This window comes from Conger conger, chromosome 12 (genome assembly GCF_963514075.1).
Source record: "Conger conger chromosome 12, fConCon1.1, whole genome shotgun sequence".
NCBI lineage: Eukaryota > Metazoa > Chordata > Actinopteri > Anguilliformes > Congridae > Conger > Conger conger.
In genome coordinates this window covers 9,026,579-9,048,200 of record NC_083771.1, presented here as the reverse complement: position 1 = coordinate 9,048,200, position 21,622 = coordinate 9,026,579, and the positions used below count along the sequence as shown (strand labels likewise).

At 48.3% G+C, this 21,622-nt stretch overlaps 1 protein-coding gene across 1 annotated transcript; it reads right to left on the bottom strand.

Moving 5' to 3' along the window:
- Positions 1 to 863: 863 nt before the first annotated feature.
- On the bottom strand, positions 864 to 19,982 carry tprn (taperin). Its single transcript, XM_061261991.1, has 4 exons — positions 17,698 to 19,982; positions 4,842 to 5,058; positions 3,979 to 4,106; positions 864 to 2,877 (listed from the first exon to the last, which is right to left on the bottom strand). The coding sequence occupies exons 1-4, from the start codon at positions 19,774 to 19,776 to the stop codon at positions 2,815 to 2,817; spliced, it is 2,487 nt and encodes an 828-aa protein (XP_061117975.1). The 5' UTR covers positions 19,777 to 19,982; the 3' UTR covers positions 864 to 2,814.
- Between the last annotated feature and the right edge of the window lie 1,640 nt (positions 19,983 to 21,622).

Sequence of the window (21,622 nt, the reverse complement as noted above, 5' to 3'; positions counted from 1 at the left end):
CCTCAATACTTACTACAAAGGGCCCTTTAAGCCCCTTTGTGAGAATATAAGTAACCAATCAAAAGGTATGAACTGAGTGTCTCCTAGGCAACACTTTAGCCAATCACTCATCTCCTCTTGAGCGTGCTGCTCCAATTAGAAGGCCTACAGCACCTTCCTGCTGATCTCCATTGACTGGGTCTCAGATTCACCTTCTCCATCCCTCCCTGACCACCCAAGTTTAAGGGCTTTTTCCAATCACTTTTCCTCCTCCTTCTTCCTTTCCTTGCTCCTCGCTACACCCATCGGGGAGGCAAGAAAAGGAAGCGAGAAAAGGAGGCGAAGACGATAATTGAGAAAACGTGAATTCAGCAATTGCAACATCCTTGCTCCTTCAGATCAGTTCAAAGCCACGTCAGTTACGGACATGGCAGGTGAGGAGAGGTGGATCCATACATAGACATTTACACATTTAGAGTTTCTGAGAAAATACTTCCGCAAAGGATGTGCTTGCTCAAGAATTCTTCGGGAGCCTCCTAGCTCCTGGCTTCTAGCTCCTAGAAGGAACAGTTAACGGATTAGAATGTCAGCAAAGATGGTGGACCTCGATCGATTTCTGGGTGGAGACAGAAGGTGAAACATAAGCGACTGGAACGAGCCCTAAACCCGGCCTTCTAGCTTGGCAAATATGTGACAGAGTCGACAGCCCAATCAGGGGCGTGAAGCTGTCCGTTCTAACCCCGCCCCTCGGTCCCATCGGAACGCTCAAAGTGCAAATGAAGCAATTCAAAATAAAAGTGCAAATAAAAATAAAACATGAAAAGACACAAGACATCTCCCCGACCCCCACCCCAGCCCACCCCAGCCCACCCAACACAGTCTCCCTCTGGATGATGTCACCTCCTGATGCATCTTTTTTTCTGCCAGTTCTTTAGACCACACACAGAGGCGGTCTCAGTAATCCCGGCAAGCTATTTTCCCACAGGAGTTGAAAACCCATATGCTGGCTCGCAGATATGAAAATAGCACTGATAAAAAAAGATGCATCAGAGTTTTTGATTTGTTATTTGAGAGAACAGCATCCCGGAGCCACAACAATACTGATCAATGGATGATGATGATGCTGATGATGATGGTGAGGATGTTGGTAGCAGCCAACAGAGCAGTCAATAGTCATGTAAGAATCACTTGGCATCGTGTTCGAGAGTCCACAACAGAGGAGAGTGGTGGTCCTTCAGCAGCGACGTTCTGCCTGAGCGTAAATGTTCAGCGGTCCTCTCTGCATCCCACTCATGCGCAGAGAGACCGGCTCGGTTCCTCTGGACCGCTCCGGAGGACGAGTTCTAAACAGGCAAAACAGTTTCAACGAACAACACTGACGAAAAAACGAGAACACCAGCAGGATTGCGCCTTCTGCCTTCCTGCCTACAGCAGTTTCAGCCATTTTAGAAAGGGTTTCAGCCAACTGACAGCAGGCTCATGTCCTGTAGGGGCCAAATGCACTTTGTTCCGAATGAGCATGAAGGTTTACAATCAAAACCGGGCCGCACTGGGCTGTGGTGTCTGGGCCTTGCGTTTTGTCAGTTGCACAATGGATCGGATTTCTCGGGAGTCCGGACCTCGGGAGGCTGTATACTCCAGCAGTGGTGTAGTAGGACCTGGTTTGGGTTCCCGGATCAGTCCAGTCCAGCAGATCTCAGGCCTGATCATTTTCCAATCTCAAGCATTATTTTAAAAAGGACATTCATTTCTGCCTGCCGATTTCCATAAAATGTTGTGCCTGCGTGCAGAAACCTCTGCTTTGAACACTTATGTTACTCATTACACTCCAGCATGTTGCTGACATGCAGGTACCGTGGAATAATTGGAATATACTGGGCTTTGCCGACACGTTCAGTGAGAGAGTAAGCACACATATACAGTATGCTATGGTAAAGCTGTTTTTGTCAGGAGTCCCCCACGCTAACATTTAGGGACACTAAACCTGACTGTTCTAATGGTGTCAGCAACTCTATTTCCACTGAAGGAGGACTTTTAACTGTGGCCAGGTCCTTTTAACTGTGATTTAGGTAACCCACCCCCATAACCCCCCCATGGACCAGGGCCCTCCAGGACAAACCTGCTCATGAAATACAGCATATTGTGACGTGAAAGAATAATAACCGACAGGAGGGTATAGCTTTTTGGGGACAGGGTCTGTGAAAAATAAAACACGACATCAGAACATGCAGGTAGGAAAGAACAGCACAAAGAGAAGAGGACTGTGGCACCCTTTCACAAGAAAAGTCAAAGTGTTCTCCTTCTGTTTCTCCTCCCGCCATGCAGGACCGCTGGGGTGCATTCCGGGATTCCGGACGGGAATTTGGTCACTTCACTTTCCATAACGCCCCCACCTCTGCAGCGACACTGAGGAGAGAGTGGCTCTCTAGAGGAGAGGTGGTGTATCTGAGAAAGATTCTCAGGGAGTGTCTGGTTTAAAGAGGGCAGGCAGTGCTGGATACAGTTACTCTGGCAGCCACTAACAGGGACTGGTGCATGCTGGGTAACGGTGGAGGTGGGGTAACGGTGGGGGTGGGGTGGGCGGGAGGGGCAGTCCAGCTCGTTGGGGTTTTTTTTGGGCTTGGGTGATGAGGAGAGGGTTTGTGTTCTGGTTCCGGCAGTAATCAGTGTGGTTCTGATGGATCTGAATGTTAATGGAGTGTGACTCGGAGGTTCTGTTGGGACAGATTACTCCTGTCCTATACTGCTGGGTGTTTTGGTCCCGTGGCACTGTGGGTCAGGATGAGCAGTCCTGGCAGGCAAGTGGTTCTGCGGTCCAGTGTGGTCCCACTGCGGTCAGAAGTAGAGCGCCGGTTCACTGCTGAAATCGGACCGGGAGGAGCTGTCAGCCGGGGTGAGCTGAGAGAGAGAGAGAGAGGGAGGGAGGGAGGGAGGTCAGGGAGGTCAGGGTAGAGGGAGAGAGAGCCACAAAGAAGAGAGATAAAGAAGGTAACAGTTTGTGTGAGAGAGAGGGGGGACAAGGATAGAGATAGAAAGAGGAAGGGAAAGTAGGAAAAGGAAAGCAGGGAAGAGGGCAGGAGAGAGAAAAGTGAGTGATAGAGTATCAGAGGAGGAGGAGAGAGAAAAGTGAGAGATATAGTATCAGAGGAGGAGAGAGAAAAGTGAGATATACAGTATCAGAGGAGGAGAGAGAAAAGTGAGATATACAGTATCAGAGGAGGAGAGAGAAAAGTGAGATATACAGTATCAGAGGAGGAGAGAGAAAAGTGAGATATACAGTATCAGAGGAGGAGAGAGAAAAGTGAGATATACAGTATCAGAGGAGGAGAGAGAAAGGTGAGAGATACAGTATCAGAGGAGGAGAGAGAAAAGTGAGAGATACAGTATCAGAGGAGGAGAGAGAAAAGTGAGAGACAGTATCAGAGGAGGAGAGAGAAAAGTGAGAGATATAGTATCAGAGGAGGAGAGAGAAAAGTGAGATATACAGTATCAGAGGAGGAGAGAGAAAAGTGAGAGATACAGTATCAGAGGAGGAGAGAGAAAAGTGAGAGATACAGTATCAGAGGAGGAGAGAGAAAAGTGAGAGATACAGTATCAGAGGAGGAGAGAGAAAAGTGAGATATACAGTATCAGAGGAGGAGAGAGAAAAGTGAGAGATATAGTATCAGAGGAGGAGAGAGAAAAGTGAGATATACAGTATCAGAGGAGGAGAGAGAAAAGTGAGAGATACAGTATCAGAGGAGGAGAGAGAAAAGTGAGAGATACAGTATCAGAGGAAGAGAGTGAGATATAGATGAGGAGGAAGAGAGGAATGAATTTAAAACTCAGTAAATATTAAATCAGTATTAGAGCATACTTTCTCACGCTAATACCATTGCTACGAATACTACTGCTAATAATAACAGTAAATAGCAGCAAGTAACTACTTGACTGAATGGTGACCCAAGTAAGCGTTTAAAGTGGAATGCGGCTGAACATGTACGCTACAACACCACTTACCATCACTTCCTCTGAAGACCCCCCTGTGCCTTGGGCATTTGAGTCCCCCGGGAACGAGGGGTCATCAAGTTTGTGTTCCTGCCAGGCGCTGAAATCTACAGAGTTCTTGGGAGTGTAACTGGACAGATCTGGGGAACAGGAGACACGATACACCACCCACAAGGGTTGGTTTCGGTTTCAGCAAAACCTTCTGATTGTAGCAATAACATTTCTATGCATCATAAAAAGAGATTAAACCCGAACTGACCTGTTATGTGGCAGTAAACCTAATCCTATTTCCTCATCCCATGATGTAAGACGTATTTCCGTCTCTGGCCAGCAGGTGTCTCTCCTGCTGCTCAATAAAATCTGTTTGCACTGCGACCTGCTTGGTTCTCATTTCCTGAACCCTTTTCCACCCTCATTTTCCTGCCTGCTGTCCTGTATCTACCCTCGCCCCGAGATATGCCTCCTCACTGTCCCTCAGGCAGAGAGGGGCATGGTAACCCCCCCCCCCCCACCAGTTCCATTCAGCCGTTTTCCAATCTACCATCTGATCTCACTGCTATCATTAAGGCTTTCTGAGCTGAGAGACATAGCAGTACATAACTCACTCTGTACGGGCAACTCACTGACCACATTCAAAGACATTTAATGCAATACAGCGCATGAATATTTCATGAATAAGGTAAGTCGGCAACAACTCGAAACCAAATCAATTTCTGGGGACAGACAGCATTGAATAAAATGTATACTCTCAAAATGTTCCTCTCCATATATTCCTCTATTCCCCTCCACCCCTCCCTCCAGGATCCATCGTCTTGCTCACTCTTCCTCTCATTCCACCCCCCCTCCCCGGTAGCCCCCCCCAGGCCTGCTCTCACCGCTGCTGTTGGTGCCGGCGTTTGGGGTGCTGTTTGTCGGGGTGTAGCTGGCCCGGGGAATGAGCATGCGCCCCCCGACGGTCCGCTCCTCTTCCCCCCGCCTCGTGTCCTCCTCTTCCTCCCCATCCCGCTCCTCATCCTCGCTGTCCCAGAGGCTGCTCTCCGAAGGGTACTCGAAGGTGCTCGACAGCGCCGACTCGTTAAAGGAGATGTTCAGCTGCGGGGTGCACAAAGACCGGGGGGGGGTTAGCCCAAAGTCAGACCAGGGATTAAGTCCCCCCCCCCCATCCTTTATGGAGGTTTGTGAAAGAGCGAAGTAGTGATAATGGATTGTGTTTGCATAGCGCCTTTCATCTCAAAGCGCTTTGTACCTGCGGATTCCCAACACAGCCTCGCCCAGAGGAGGGAAGAACGCTCCTCAAAAACTACATCAACACAAACCTTTCACCACTATTTTGATACGGTTTTCGTTCAGTTTTAGTTGAGGCACTCAAAACAGTAACTGATTCTTTTTCATTTGGACCGAATGCTGAAGGTCCAATTGAAACAACTACAGGTTTCAAAATGGCCGACTCAAGGAAATCTGCACACAACCCCTTTCCACACCAGAGTGATTTCAACACTAATGTCCTCCTGATGGCTGGTTGTCTCAATAGCTGAGTGAAGGGGGGTTTGGGAGCTTCAGAGACACACTCTCACTCTCTCTCACACACACACACACACACACACACACACATACACACACACACGGTGCACCACCTCAGGCTTTGCCCTGTATACAACATGCTGCGAAGCCAGGCCCTGGTTCAAACCATCCGGTCCAAACCCCCAGAGCCGACCAGCCCCGTTCCTGCCTGCTTTTACCCCGCCCCTGGGCTCTTTGGACTGGGGTACTGGCCCAATCTGGGACCCCACCACCATCCAGTCCTGGACACAGCACCACGTGCATCAAGGACAGAATTATTCATCGGCTTAGCAAACGCCTTTATCCAGGCCAAGCTACCCCTCACTGTGCATATTAAGAGCTATTTGGGTTAGGCGCCTTGCTCAAGGTTACATCAGCAGTGCCTCGCTTGGGTTCAGCTCTGTGGTCCCATCGGCCTCTACGTCCTGTCTGGCGGAGGGCTGAAGCCAACGAGGCCTGTTATTGGTCAGAATCCAGGGGAAACTAGGTCACAATTGGTTGTGGCGTTTATCGGTCATCAGGGGACACTAACCAAAGCCAGCTCCACAGCGCGCAGTGTAACTTAAAGTTAGATGAAGATTGCAACTTCATTTTCTTGTGGGAAAAAATTACTGACTATTTTTACCATATTGTTACCATTTACTTTCACTGAAAGGGAGCTAAACTGGAACCGGAGTGGCGTTAAGTGAGCAACGTCGCTCAACACGACCAGGAAATGAGCTTCAAAAACAGTTTTGGCCTCTAGGTCTTACTTCGTATGGGGCTTGGGGGAGGGGGGGGATAAAGTGTCCTGCTGTCTAATTATACCTGCCCAAGTCCCTCCTCCTTACCTCAGGACATCAAAGGCCATTCCTCTCCGCTGACAAAGCTCCAGCGATGGGAGAAAGCTTCAGGCTAGCCCTGTTCCCATGAGCCTCATTCAGCTGCTCTTCACCAAGACAAGAGATGCAGCCCTTTACTTCTAAATCAATTATTAACTCAGAGCTGATCGCCATTTCCTTATAGTGGTCTTTTATTACCAGCAATGTGCTTCGCCTTTTCTTTCAATGAGAACCACCACCCCATGGGCATTAAATGAGGCGAGACTACAGTCTGGGTGGAGTCTCGTCCTCCTGTACATAGGCTGGACTTGAGGCGTGTGTCAGAGCTGGCTCACTTACGAAGCCATTGGCTCGCTTTGTGCATGACCTTTGAACTGGCAGAGGAATGTGTTGCTGTAAGTATTGCTGCTGAACTCCAGCAGTTGTATAATCTGTATAAGCATATTCCTGGACAGAATTAAACATGCAATTTAGGGTGATTTGGTGTGCTGCATTCCTTTTTAGCGTTTGAAAAGGTATACCCAACATATACTACCATAGGGCTAGCATAGACTCAGCATCTCCAACCATAGGGCTAGAATAGACTCTGCATCTACTACCATAGGGCTAGCATATACCCAACATCTACTACCATAGGGCTAGCATATACCCAACATATACTACCATAGGGCTAGCATATACCCAACATATACTACCATAGGGCTAGCATAGACTTGGCATCTCCAACCAGAGGGCTAGAATAGACTCAAAATGTACTACCTCTGCACGATCACCTGACCTGAGTCAATAGAGCCCCCCCTCCCCACTCTAAATCTGCTGTAATCTTCATCACAAGGGCCCTAACCTCACACTGGCGTGTTTGGGAATCTGGGGGGGGGGGTTTAATGGGACTAACTGAACAGGACCGTGTCCTCTTTGTACTATCATGTGTAGAGCATGTATTAAACGTATTAACAGTTTATCTCCGTGTGTTTCTTTAATGAAATCGTGGGAGTAAATTACTGATGGGACAGAGCCTGAAAATTTGACTGGGACTGCAATTCACTTTTGATCTTCAGAGGTCCCCAAATTTCCTTTTTGTCAACTACAATCCTCTGGCTGTTTTCTTATTATCTCGCTCACTGAAAATATACAGTACAACAACCAACAAACTGTCAGGCAAATTCACACGACATGAAGCCTAAAACATTCAGTAGAGGATAACCAGCCTTTCACTGATTTATGCAGTCAGCAATGTAACTGAAAGAGGTACAAGCCTCAAAAACTATTAGAACACCTTGGTCAGACTACTTGCAAGTACAATCAAGCCTCATATGTAACATTCTGAACTGCAGTTATTTTGCTTAAAAGCAATTATTTCACAAAACAAAAGTGTGCTGTATTTTTTCCCCATAAAGTCTGACATCATTCCAGGGATTCACATTAAGAAGCCCATTTTCCTGGAAAAGTGTATTCATCCACTGGATATCAGGCCTATCTTTTGCTTGCTCCCCCCCCCCCTGTTTCTAGTTCATTTTAAAACTCAGGTACTGCCTCAAACAACCAAGACTCAAATCCCTGCGAGTCCTCTGGGCATTTCATTCCCGCCAAGAGCAACCTGTGATCTTCCCGTCTGCCTCTCAACACTGTTACCGGATGCTTTCACAGGGCTGAGCACTCCGTTATGCTCCGCTCACTGCTCCTCAAAAGTGGGACACAACAAACTTTAGACAGACCTCGCTGGGGGTACTGCAGGATTGCCGACTTGGCTGGATGATGGCCCTGTGTTAAACCCGGAACAACACGTTACTCAGTCTGTGTTTCACATTTGTGCAGGTTTCCAGGTTTTACTCAGTGGGTTTATCCAGCTCCCTCAGTAACCCTGGGTCATGAAACGGGGACCTGAGCTTTGAGTAAGCCCGTGTCAGAGACTGATCAGTTCCAGTTCCAGTTCCAGATCCTGTGGAGTTTCGGCTTCAGCCACGGAGGTGAAAAGGGCAAAGGCAGGACAGAAGCCTGCTCAGGATGCAGGGAATCCCTCGGAGGCTTGTTGTGAAGGTGTGGGACACACTGAGTACACACCGGATTAAAGATAATCCGCAGGGAGGCAGTTTAAGATTAGCAACCTGCAACAGGACAGCTGCAACACACACACACACACACACACACACAGGACAGCAATCTGCAACACATACACACACAGGACAGGGCCAATCTCCAACACACACACACACACACATACACACACACACACATACACACACCATGGACCTAATCTCAAACACTCAAACACACACACACACACACACCATGGACCTAATCTCAAACACACACACACACACACACACACACACTGCCGGCCCATCAATTTATCAGCCCCAGCCGCTGCGCCTAATGATGACTTCAGAAGAAATAAAATGAGAACATGCAAATGCACACCTGGGCTGAAACAGAGACACACTGTACTCAAGGACTCCTCTCTCCCTCCCATTCCTCCCTGTGCACAAGGTCATCGCATGGGCTCAGCAGACCAATCACACGAGGCATCGGAGAGGCCCTCCATCCACAGAGCGTCGCTCACCTCAGCATAAACGCACCGATTCATCTTTCCTCCGAGCGGAGTGATAACTTGCAGGGCGAGGGAGGGTATGTTTACTGAGCACGTGCGTGAGTGACAAGCCATATGAGTCCTTCGGTGGCCTCTCTGTGACACTGTGGGGCGTGGGTTGTGCGTGTTTGGGGAATGGGGTGGCTCTGTTCTGCGTGCTTTTGGAAGGTGTGGGTTGGCATGCTGTGGGTGGGGCCTGTGAGTAAGGGGTGGAATGTGACTGAGGGGGAGGGGCTTGGGAGTGAGGGGGGTGGAGCCTGTGTCATAGCTATTACTTGTGTGTTTCCCAGTTCCCAGGTAAGTGATAATAGTGATTATATTTAAGAAAGCATGAGTACATGTGTTGTGTAAAAGCTAAAAACAAATGACTTCCATTTTAAATCTGGGTATTCGGGGCAGAATGCCGCATAAAAAGAGCGCCCAGGAATCATGGTCTGGAGCACGAAATGACACGGCTTGAAAAAGGTGCGTCAATCTCTCTCCGGCCACCAGGGGACAGGATTATAGGAGTACTTCCTCAACATGGTTGATTGACATAAACAGGGTATAATTGCCAACCTAATTGGGAAAAATCTGAAACAAATTTTCCAAGGAAAAAGAGACTCTACAATACCTAGTGCTTGTCCTTCATATAAAGCTGATTAGCCGGTTAGACTGACTGAGTCAGGCCACACCAGACTGCCATTGGTGTACTGTGCTGCAATCCGGTGAGTGAGTAACTGAGCGAGTGAGTGTGTGTGTGTATGTGTGTGGATTCAAATGCTTTTCTGTGCTATATTGATCAGGTCGGGTGTAATTGAGCCAACCAAGAGGGCCAGAGGTGGGGTTTGCATTTTCTGAAAGTATTTCATAGGTCCCACTGTCCCAGAGCACCAGACAAGCTCAGTAAACCGTATTTGAATCCAAAACAATGATATATTTGACCAAGGTCTGGTGTGTGCGCCTGTGTGTGTATGTGTCTGCGCGTGTGTGTGTGTGTGTGTGTGTGTGTGTGTGTGTGTGTGTGTGCGCATGCGTGTATGTGTGCGCTTGCATGTGTGTACATGCGTGTGTGTGTACATGTGTGTGCGCCTGTGTGTGTATACATGCGTTTACTTGCCTGTGTGTGTACTTGCGTGTGTGTGTATGTGTGCGTGCGTGCGAGTATGTGCGTGTGTGTGTACATGTGTGTACGTGCGTGTGTGTGTACTTGTGTGTATGTATACGTGTGTGCCTGTACATGCGTGTGTGTGTGTGTGTGTGTGTGTGTACATGCGTGTACTTGCCTGTGTATGCGCGTATGTGTGTGTGTGTGTGTGAGTGTGTGCCTGTGTGTGTTTGGGGGGATGTGTGTCCAGCGCTTCCTTTACAGGAATCTTAATGACAGGATAGAATGGCCAGGGATCATGTTGCCCAGCAACAGACGCCATGGATATAGCTGAGAGAGAGCGGGGGCAGAGAGAGAGAGTGCCTGTGTGTGTTTGTACACGTGTCTGGTTCTGTTTATGAGCTGAGCTAATCCAAAACACTCCTCTGCAAACCCACATACGCACACAGGTACAAACACACAAACACATGTGCCCACACACACTCTCAATGACAGCAGTTTTCTCTGAATTCTACTGACACTGATTCAGTGACCGTGATAGTGGCTCCTTGAAACAGTAATAATTAAAATGTTCAATTTCCAGCAGCAAATACACAGAAATAGAAAGAAGAAATAAACAAAAGTCACTGAACTGCTTCATCAGAGCCACCGGACCAGTGTGACTGGACCAGAGATCATACAGCACTCGTCTGTGTAGGGGAATGTGGAGATCTGATGTGGGCTCAAAGCCACTGCAGACCTTTCTACAGTTCCTGAAACTTTACAGAGAATACCTTTACACCAGGATGCCAATGTGTATACACAGACACACGCAAACAGGCACGCGCACACACACACACACACACACACACACACACACACACACAAACACACAAAGAGGCGCATGCACACACACACACACACACACAAGGCACATACACACACACATGCACCTAAGATATGAGCATACACAAGCACACACACACATACATTGAAAACCACAATGGGAGGCCAGTATGGAACGGTCTGTGATGTCCATTCAGGAGGACGTCGGGCACAGGAGCGGCCGCGGTGTGCAAACTAACCCCAGAGCAGGGGGGAAAGCGACCGGGAGAGGAAGAAAGGAACGAGAGAAAGGAGGGGTGTGGTCCCACAGGCTTACACTCCACGAGTGACTCATGTGACAGGGAGGACAATCGGAGAGAGTCACACCTGTAGCCAGCACCCTCGGCGAAGAATGCGGCACTTTCACACAACCTCGACCGTACGGGAGACGCGTTATCCCCCATTAAATCGGCCCAAACAGCATTCAAAACAACAGTCTCTATGCGCCACTCTGTCTATATATAGACGAAGGAAGTCCACACTACTGAGCGACTGCCTGTAAAACAACTAACAAATACACACAAAGACCATGGCATCTGATAAGCGGTTATACAGACAAGCTGATCCTGGCCCCACACAACATCATTTACTATAGATTGACCTACTTTACCACAGACTCATCCAACTTACCAAAGATTTACCTCATACATGATATATTTACCAATGGATTGATGTAATTTACCCTAGATTTATCAAAGTGACCATCAATTTACCAGATTTATCAATTTCACCAAATGTTTACCAAATTTACAACTACACTGTACAAATATAATGCAGGAGAGAGAGAGAGAGTGATGGGGCAACAAGAGGGAGATTGGGGGAGAGGGAAAGAGAAAGAGAAAGAGAGAGAACAGGAGGATGTGGAGGAGTATCAGGTAGAGTTATGCTCTGGCTGAAAGGTGAACACAACCGGCCATCAATAAAGCCAAACTTCCTTATGACAGGGCAGCAGCCTCCCGGCAGTGAACAGACTGCCCGTGTGCATGTGCCACGGCTGTAGATAACAGGGGAAATAGGCCATTCCGCCTCCGAGCCGTAAACACCAGAGGCCGTGCCATTCGGTGAGAGGGCTCAGAACGACTCTGAAGAAAACACTGACAAATTACATTTCCCTCGCTGTGCGGATTATGAAGGAGTTTGAAGGTGTTATAAAAACACTGTGGACGTATGAAAATGCACAGTACCCCAAATAAATCCACACAATCCCTATGAAGACCATGTGCTATAAACAGGCCATTCGGAATTCCATGAAGTAGTGACATCACAACCATTGCTTCAGCACGACCCACCTTGCAGCTGGAATGAATCCAAGTGCTTGGCACAGACAGCGTCCAGTTAGCTGGAGCTAGTCAGCCAATCAGAACAGAGGTTTGTTGATGTCAATGAGCCTTAAAGACAGTCACAGACAAAAAAGCCTGTTGTTGGTCCTGAGATGTGCTGGAGGTGCTTTAAATGGACATAGAGAATGTTTTTGGCATTTAAAACCCACACAAACACCTTCTTAAGGATACCTGGGCCTACAATAAAACACTGGAAAATCTGAAAAACACAATATGGGACCCTTAAATTATAGCAAATTAAGACCAAATCCAAGGTAAATATTTTCAGAACAGCATTAAAAATGTGTCTCAAATTCTCATGCCTATAGGAAACGTCGAACTCGATAAGCCTTTGAAAAGACACGACGCAAAACAGCCAGCTTGTTGTGAAGGCAGTGCTGTACATTTCATTGGGTATTAAGGTTAAACTGGGTATTACCTGATTAATCTCCTTTCCCTTCCAGAAACTTCTGCATGAACAACAGGTTAGTAACAGAGATTAGCCGACAGCATTTTTCAAATGTTCACTTTTCAGCCCATATGATCTGGAAGGATTGAAACTGCACTCAGCAACCAGCAGACAGCGATACAACAAAGTCAAGCAAAGGCATTCAATCTCACCATTATGGTGCTGCTCCCCTCGATATGAATGAAGAAATTAAGTAAGAATCACATTTTCCACAGGAGCCAAGAGGTTACGAAAATGTATGCAAACTATTGTGTTGTATTTCTATTGTAACTATTACAATGCAAATTACATTAACTGGCTTAACCTTGCTAGACTAGTATGCAGCCCCACAGCAGATAGGTGCTTTTTTTGTGAGAGCATCTCTGGTCCATCTTGCCTCCATAATGTTTTGGCTACAGTGAATGGATTTGTGAATAATGGCTTTCGCAAATTAAGCTACACACAGGTGACAGAGCAAAGGTTAACATTTCCATCTGATTTTCCACATGGACAAATCTTTGGCTGAGGTTAAGCACAACACCTGTCTACTGGATATATATAAAATAATAACGTATGAATGAAAATGTAAAATGAATAAAATAAAATAAAAAGAAGAATTCCTTATATTTATATACCGCTTTACTCGAAACTCAACACGCTTCTTTCTTCAAGCCCCTGAGCCACAATCAATGCATAGAAGCCACCTTGGTGGTGCACGGCAGACATTTTGTACCAGAACGCTCAGCATAAAGCTCATGGCTTTGCCATCTAAGAAGTATCTGAAGGATCAGACAGCCCAGGAACCAGCACACTGTGTTCTGATGGGGAATCTGTAAACCTTCAACTGAAATTCACCACTTACTGGCTGTATTAGCTGCAAGAGGCGCTGTAGAACGGGGCATATTAGAGCGCAGAATGGCGTATATATTAGAGAGCAGAATGGCGTATATATTAGAGAGCAGAATGGCGTATATATTAGAGAGCAGAATGGCGTATATATTAGAGAGCAGTATGGCGTATATATTAGAGAGCAGAATGGCGTATATATTAGAGAGCAGAATGGCGTATATATTAGAGAGCAGAATGGCGTATATATTAGAGAGCAGAATGGTGTATATTAGAGTGCAGAATGGCGTACATTAGAGAGCAGTATGGCGTACATTAGAGAGCAGTATGGCGTACATTAGAGAGCAGTATGGCGTACATTAGAGAGCAGAATGGCGTATAATAGAGTGCAGAATGGCATACATTAGAGAGCAGAATGGTGTGCATTAAGGAGCAGTATGGCACAGACATACCATAAATAGGAGAAACAAACCCTCCTGTCTGCTCTAACCCAGCTCACTGGGAGGACCGGCCTCCAAAACAAACACCTCCTCCCTCACTGGCACAGCTGCTGACCGCCCAGTGGAGCAAGTGTATCACGTTTAATTTAAACCGATTCATTTCAGGCACCGTTCAAGAGATTTAGTGAATGGCCACACTTCCAAAGTCCTGCTCCTACTGGAGAAAACTAATCTCGCTCACAATTCAACTCCTACTGAACTACAGAACACTCACAATTATTAATTTTAGTAATACAACAACTCAATGCGCAAATACGTCCTCTGCGGGATGTAGAGAATACATCTACAGAAAGCGACAATGTGTGAGACAATTTATAAAATAAATAATCAATATATCTTGATTTGAGCAAATATTCTATAGCAGGGGTGGGCAATTCAAGTCCTGGAGGGCTGGTATGCATGTCTTCGGTTCAACCAATTACCCTGTCTGAATGAGCTAATTGGCTGTATACACCAACACTGGTTCAGTCTTAGATTGGATCACAGTGAAACGCTTCATACAGAGACACAAGAACAGTCATCGGCTGTCATTCATGCACTTTGAGAAATGTGGCTAAAATGTCAGATGGTGTAAAGTTAGGACTAATTAAGTAATTAAGGGCAGAAGTTTGCATGGAGCCTACAGGCTACATTTTAACTGAAACTGTGGTCTCATTCTAATCCCTTATTTTTCTCCTCTTTTTCCTTTTCTTGCCCCAAGCTCCACCCATAGGGAGAGGCAAGGAAAAGATGAAAGAAAAAGAAGTAAAGACAGGGACTTTACTTAAATTAGGCAAATAAGGCACATGGAATGCCCTTGCCAGACATGGCAGATGACTGGCAGATGGGGAAAGGTGGATCCACAGGCTGAAAATGTATACATCAGGCTTTCTGAAAAAATACTTCCACAAAGGATGCGCTGATGTTTTCTTGCTCAAAGGAAATATTGAGAGTTCCAAACTTCTACTTCTAGCTCCTAGAAAGGGACATTGAAGGAGTTGGAAGGACCTTAAAGATGGCGGACCTCAATCGATTTCCGGCTCAGTGGAGAAAAATAAGTGATTGTAACAACCCCCAAGACTATCTACCTCAGATGTCTACCGGGCGTAATCACAGGCGCCCCGCCTAGCCAGCCTATACATCCATGTGCCGAGGTGTAAAGCTCACAATGTAAGCACACAAAGGTGCAAAGATCGATCTTGATTAAATACTCCACTTACAGGCAGAGGAAGCAGAAGCAGAGCATTGGGCACAGCATTGTCATTATGCAAGTCAGTACTGTATGCTTTTTTTAATAGCTATGCATCAATATCCAGTCATTTCAGAGGCTAGCGGACATGCTGTTGACTGACACTAAGGTACATTCACTTCAGTTGTTATGCACATGACACAAAATGGGGACCGGTAGTTCTCCAAGTCTGCCATGGGCATTACACCAAACTAAGCACAGTGTCGCGTTTACACAACGCCCAAAATACTTCTCATACCTCCACAGTCACCACAGCCCAGCCTCCCAGGCCGAGTGTAGAGGCAGAAGCGGATGTGGCGGCCTCTGACAGACATGAAAAACCACAACCACACGGTGCAGAGAGCACAGCGAGCCTGCAAAGCCAGGCCCGAACCGGTCAAGAAAATAGAGGAGATAGCCCATTTAGACAGCGTGTTCTGGCTCGCTTAAGGCTGGTTAAACTCCTCCATCTTCTGGCACGGGCCAAGTTCAGCCTGCTTCTGGGCAGGAGGACTGCTGAATCGGGGTGTAGCAAGAAACGCTTGAGCACAAGAAATTAGTCCATTAAAAATCCTACAGATACAGGGCGGAGTGGCATTTCCTATCTGAGATGTGTCTGGCGAGCAGTGACCTTGTTGGTCGTGATATAAACATATTGTTATTAATTGTAACAGCCCGTGACATTTCTCAGATAGTAGAGCATCATGAACACACTGCTCACATTCTGAGAATCACTCAATATTCCCGTACACACATATTTCACCAACAAAATATATCAAATATAATCAACAAAAAAAAAAAACCTCGGCAAAGCTCAACTTGGAAACAGTCTTCAGACTCCTTTCCCTTTCACTGGCCAACAGCCAACCTCAGAAATACTCTGCCATTTTTCATAAATCTTTATAAATCTCAAATCTTTTCATAAATCAACTGCCAGCAGCTGAACAAGGGTCAGATATGAGACCTGCATTTCTGAAATTTTTATATTTGAATATAGCCTAAATATGTTGAATATTCTTGGGCCTGGAAGATAAATTATGAATAAAACCCAGCTGTCATTTTCCCCAAGCACTATATGAAATTACTGCTGTTAAAACAGTCATTCCTCAGTCAATTTCACTTTAAGATATAATTAATTTTTAATTTAAATATTTCTTATGCTCTTTGCGTTGCACATTCATGGCAAACAATATATAGCGTTCCTCATTTTGTCATGAATTAAACACTTAAAACTCATTTCTGCAACAAAGAAAGGATCTCATGGTCTGGCCCCATTAATGATGAATAACTATTGATCCTCACTATTAAGTCAATGCAAACCTTCTACAAGTAGCCCTTTAGCTGAAGTCCAGCACTTGCTGAAAACATGAATCTCATTTATACATCTGATTGGTCTAGAGCACAAAAGGGAAAACTTTCTCCTTGACAGTGAACCACGCTTCACTTCCCCATAAACATAGTAGCCAAGGTGACGAATGTCTACATCTTTTTCTGAAAACAGATTTAGCTGCTTCGGGAATTGTAAGCATTAACAACATTTTTACATATGGCTTGGTCCAAAGTCCAAAATTATTTTCCTGGAGAAAGTCCAAATGTGTTTTGTGTGGAATTATTCATAACTCTTGGCATGAACTGCCAGGAAGGCACACTACAGTCCAACTGTGACTTCTTCCTGATACACGCAGACAAAAGCCAGGCTAATCTTGGGTTTCAGCTTGAACTATCCCCAACCGTTTAAATAAACATGTTTTATAGTTTAAGGTAATCATGGTTCTTGTTTAATTTCAGAAGCAGGTCACTGAAGCCCACCGTGTTTGAAAGTTGACGGGGATGGACACACGAGCCAGGCGTTTTGAGCAAACCTCATTTACCGCTAAATCACACTGACCGTGTGATAACCTGATAAGATTGACCGGGGGAGTAAGCCACAGCCGAAACCTACGAGCTGACAAGATAAAGACATTCATTCACCGTGTAGCCTGGCACTGTGAGCACAGTCCAGCACTGCACTGGGATACGCCCCCCCCCCACATCACAGTCTGATTAAGCACAACAGTCAGGGTGTGATGGAGACATGTCAGACACGAGTCTCTGTACAAATCCCATTCACCGATCTGCTGTCAGCAGCCACGCACATCACAGCTAATTACACCGCACGTCTCGGGCTAATTCAAATAATTGTTCCGCCTGCAGTGTAGCCGTGTAGATTACCAGCGGAACAAGTGTTATCGCCTGTGCAGGCCTGGCATCGAGCATGTCAGACTCTGTGGACCAAAGGGTTAGTGCCATGCCCTGGTCACATGACCAGTCTCACAATGAGCGCCCTGGTCACATGACCAGTCTCACAATGAGCGCCCTGGTCACATGATCAGTCTCGCAATAAGCGCCCTGGTCACATGATCAGTCTCGCAATGAGCGCCCTGGTCACATGACCAGTCTCGCGATGAGCGCCCTGGTCACATGATCGCGATGGCCACGGGGACCAGCCTTACCTTCTTCCCGCTGGAGCCCACCCTGGACAGGCAGGAGCGGCCGAGCGACAGGTACCCTCCGATCACCTCGATCTCGTCCACAGCGGGGTAGCGCTTCTTCAGCAGGGAGCCCAGCTGGGCGTAGGGGGCCTGGGGGGGCGTGGAGGCGGCCTGAGGGCCCGGGTCCGGGGGCTCGGGGGGACCGGCCTGGGGGTCAGGCTGGGGCTCGGCCCTGCGTTTGGGCACCACGGTGAAGGTGTTCCCCGAGCGCCTCTGAACCATGGGGCTGGGGCCGGGCGGCCGGGGCTCCAGCTCGATGTCGTCGATGTTTGTGATGGGCAGGTGGTCACCCGCGGGGGGGGCTGCTTCGGGCAAAGACCCCACAGAGGGGGTGGGTGGGTGGGGCTCCGAGGGCAGCGACGAGGACACGGGAGCTGGGGGGGTGTCCGGTTCAGAGGGGGTGTCTGGTTTGGGAGGCTCCAGTTTGGGAGGCTCAGTTTTGGGAGGCTCGGTTTTGGCAGTTTCGCGCTCTTGCTTCTTGGCGGTAGGCGGCGTGGGCGGAGCCTGGGCGGAGGGGGGCGTTGGCACGGCTGTGGCGGGCGGGGTCGGGGACTGGGCGGGGCTGGTGGCTGAGCGGCGGCGGGGGATGACGGTGAAGGAGTTGCGGGACTGCAGGCGCAGGTTGGCCAGCGCGCGCGCCTGGAGGTCCCCCGCGGGCAGCGCCGACAGGTCGGGCCGGGGCGAGGGCCGGATCTCGAACCCGGGGGAGGGCGGCGAAGACGAGCCGCTCGGGGACACGGCGCCGGCCCAGTGCCGCTCCGGAGAACTCGGCACCCTGGGACAGGAGGAGTCCTCCGGGCCCCGCCAGTCCCTCAGCCTGAGCGGCCGGGCCTGGAACCTCTCGGCCCCTTCTCTAGGGTCCACCCGCACGCTGCGCCCCCCGCTCTTCTCAAAATGGCGCCGGTAGGAAGACACGGACTGGGGGGACCCGGCGGGCGAGGCGCCCCTCTCCTGCCCCTCCAGAGAGGCGTCAGAGAGGGGCGTGGAAGACAGGGCGCTCTGGAAGACTGAGCCGGGCTCCACGCGGTCCGGGCTGTGTGCCGGCGAGCGGTGGAGGGGCGGGGTGGCGGACTTTGGCACCTGATCTGGCTGCGGTTTGGGTCGCAGCCGCGGCCTCAGCGGGCCGGTCTCCAGCTCCAGCAGGTTCTCTGTGCTGCGCGACTTGGGCTGAAGCCGCCCATAATTGCGGTCGAATTTCTGCAGCATGCGGCTCACCCGGCCCTGGCCCTGCCCGAGGTCCAGTGCACCGTCAGAACCGGGCCGACCCAGCGTGCTCAGGTTCTCCTCGCTGCGGCTCAGTGCTGAATCATAAATGACCACCTCCTTTGCGCGGATCTCGGTTACACCACTGCCTCTCCGGTCTACCAGGTCACTCAGGGAACTGTAGCTGCTCACGGTGCCGTTCTGTTGCAGCTTCGCCCCGCTTTTAATTCCGCCACCATCCGGGAAATAACCTGGGTCCGACTCTATGATAATTATATTCTCCGCACGGATAGTCCGGATGCCCGGAACACTGCCGTAAAGCTCCAGTATATGCTGAACCGGCCGGGTGGCGCTCTCGCGATCCTGTCGCCTTTTACGCTCCTTCTCCAGTTTAATGAAGGGGTTCTCCTGTAACGGGCCGAGACTGTCCTGCAGCACCAGGCTCTCTTCTCCCCCACGTCCTCTACCGGTTTTCTCTGCGTCGAGAATGTCGTTAGTAATCCACGGGTCTTTGTTTGATTTCACTGGGGAGAGCTCCGGGGAGGCGGAGGCGCTGCCACGCTTCCCAGCGAAATGCTGGCTTGCCGGAGTGATGGTATAGTTCCTGCTTGAACTGGCGCTGGGAACACTCTCTTTGTTTTTGGAGGCGCTGCTCTCTCCCGTTACCTCTCCATTGAGCCGGGTCGCGGATGCGCTGGAGGACGGCTCCGCCGCACCTGCTCCAGCCCCGCCGCCTTTCGCTTTCCTCCGCTCCAAGATCTCTCTCTTCCAGGCCGGCATCCTCGGGCTCTCCTGTCCAGCCTCTCGGCGGATAACCCGCACTTCACCGCCAGACATTGCAGGGGGAAGGGGGGTATCTCCGGAATTTGGGGGATGGTGTTCCAGGGCTGGAACGGAACGCACAATCCGCCGTCTGTCGCTGTACCTGCAGCGCTATGTACTACAAACAGGCGCACATCCCCCCCGTCGTCTCCGTCTGTCTTTCTTGCGCTCTCCCTCCGCCGTCTGCCTCAGCGCTGCTACGACTACGCCCTCTGCACCTGTACGCCTCTAACGTCACACTTCAATCTAAAAAAACTGCACCCTCTGACGGCGCCTCATTCGCTCATATCCACTATGAACACCCCCCTCGTTTACGTAGCACTCCGTTTACTCAAGAAAACCCCTCCCATTTCTATTGTTAAGTTAGCAAAGATGGACTGTCCATCAAAGCCAACTGCTTACTGCTCATTCCCGTCAGGGCTGCTCTTCAACCCAATGCATTGTTTTATTAAAATGTGTAGGCTGTGTTTGACAGGGCCAAATATAATTATTAATATATATTATAAATGCGGTTCCACATGTGTTTACGCCACACACTTTCGTTTAAATAGTTAAAATCATAACTGTTCAAATTAGAACGGAAGAGCCTCGGTCAGGGATAAGGGTGGCTGGGGGGTGTTGTCCCTCCCCCAGCAATCGTGTCTGTAAAGTGTGATGACTCTCTTTCCAAAGATATAGTGTAAACGCGCGTTGTATCAGGGTTTAAACTATTTAAAGCGCAACAACCGTACAAGTACAAACATGGGGAATGTCACCATCACCTATCGCGACAATACTACACAAATAGTATAAGCATAAATGGATGAATGCAATTGTGTCTATTTCCTATATAGGCTACTGCATGTCGTCGACTATTGCTTCTCAGAGTGAGATTACGTCTGTTCTTCATCAAACATTTATCATTGTCCTGCCACTACGAACTGTGAATTCTAATGAGCTGGGCTTAGCCATAGCCGACGCTTGACACAGTCAGGAAGGTAGAGGTTTCGACACACATAGCCTATTTTGCATTGTGTTGTGATGAATCAGATTAATCAAGGCTCGATCATACGAATTCATATTCGCTATTTTATATGCAATGCCTCTGCTCTACAGTCTGCTTTGTCTTTGATATGCTAATTGAGTGCAGGGACTTGGGACTCATTCTAGGGCAGAACGAATTCAATCGCAATCCTCCTCATTACAAAGGGAAGGGATGGGAATTGCAACTATGAGCTCCATAAACATTGCCATCGTCTCTTTCTCACACGCATATCACAATTTAATCATTTAATTACTTCGTAAGATGGTAAAATCGCAGCCTCAACAACAAATCGTAGCCTGGAACAAAACAAGGTGGCGAAGCGAACGCACGCCTGGATTCCAGACTAGCATGGACAACGAAGCTGGCAGGCAACCCTTTCCTGGCCGGTTGGATGAAGAGTTAGCCTATAGGCTATATAGGTGATTGAATGTAGCCTACGTTTGCTCATGGTGTTCAAAACTAATAGAGGCTACACACACACAACTCTCCCGTTGACTATTTACATAATCATAAACTGCTTTGAGTTAGATCTTCATCAATTGCCTACTCTTTGCCAAACCGTGAAAATCAGAGAGAATAACATCACCCGTGTGAATGCGATCTGCAGAGATTAACTATAATAACGCAGATCCTAACAACGCGTGACTTGTCTAATACAGATCCAATAGGCTACTAGAGCTTGTCTACACCTGACACCCATTATATTGATAGGCTATGAAATAGTATTACATGTTTTTCAAATTTAGTGTCGGTTACTTTCTGAGATGCTGCATACCACAAGGCAATACAGGCGAGCTTTATCCTACCAAATTTTGATGCGATAGGCTATGGCTATAA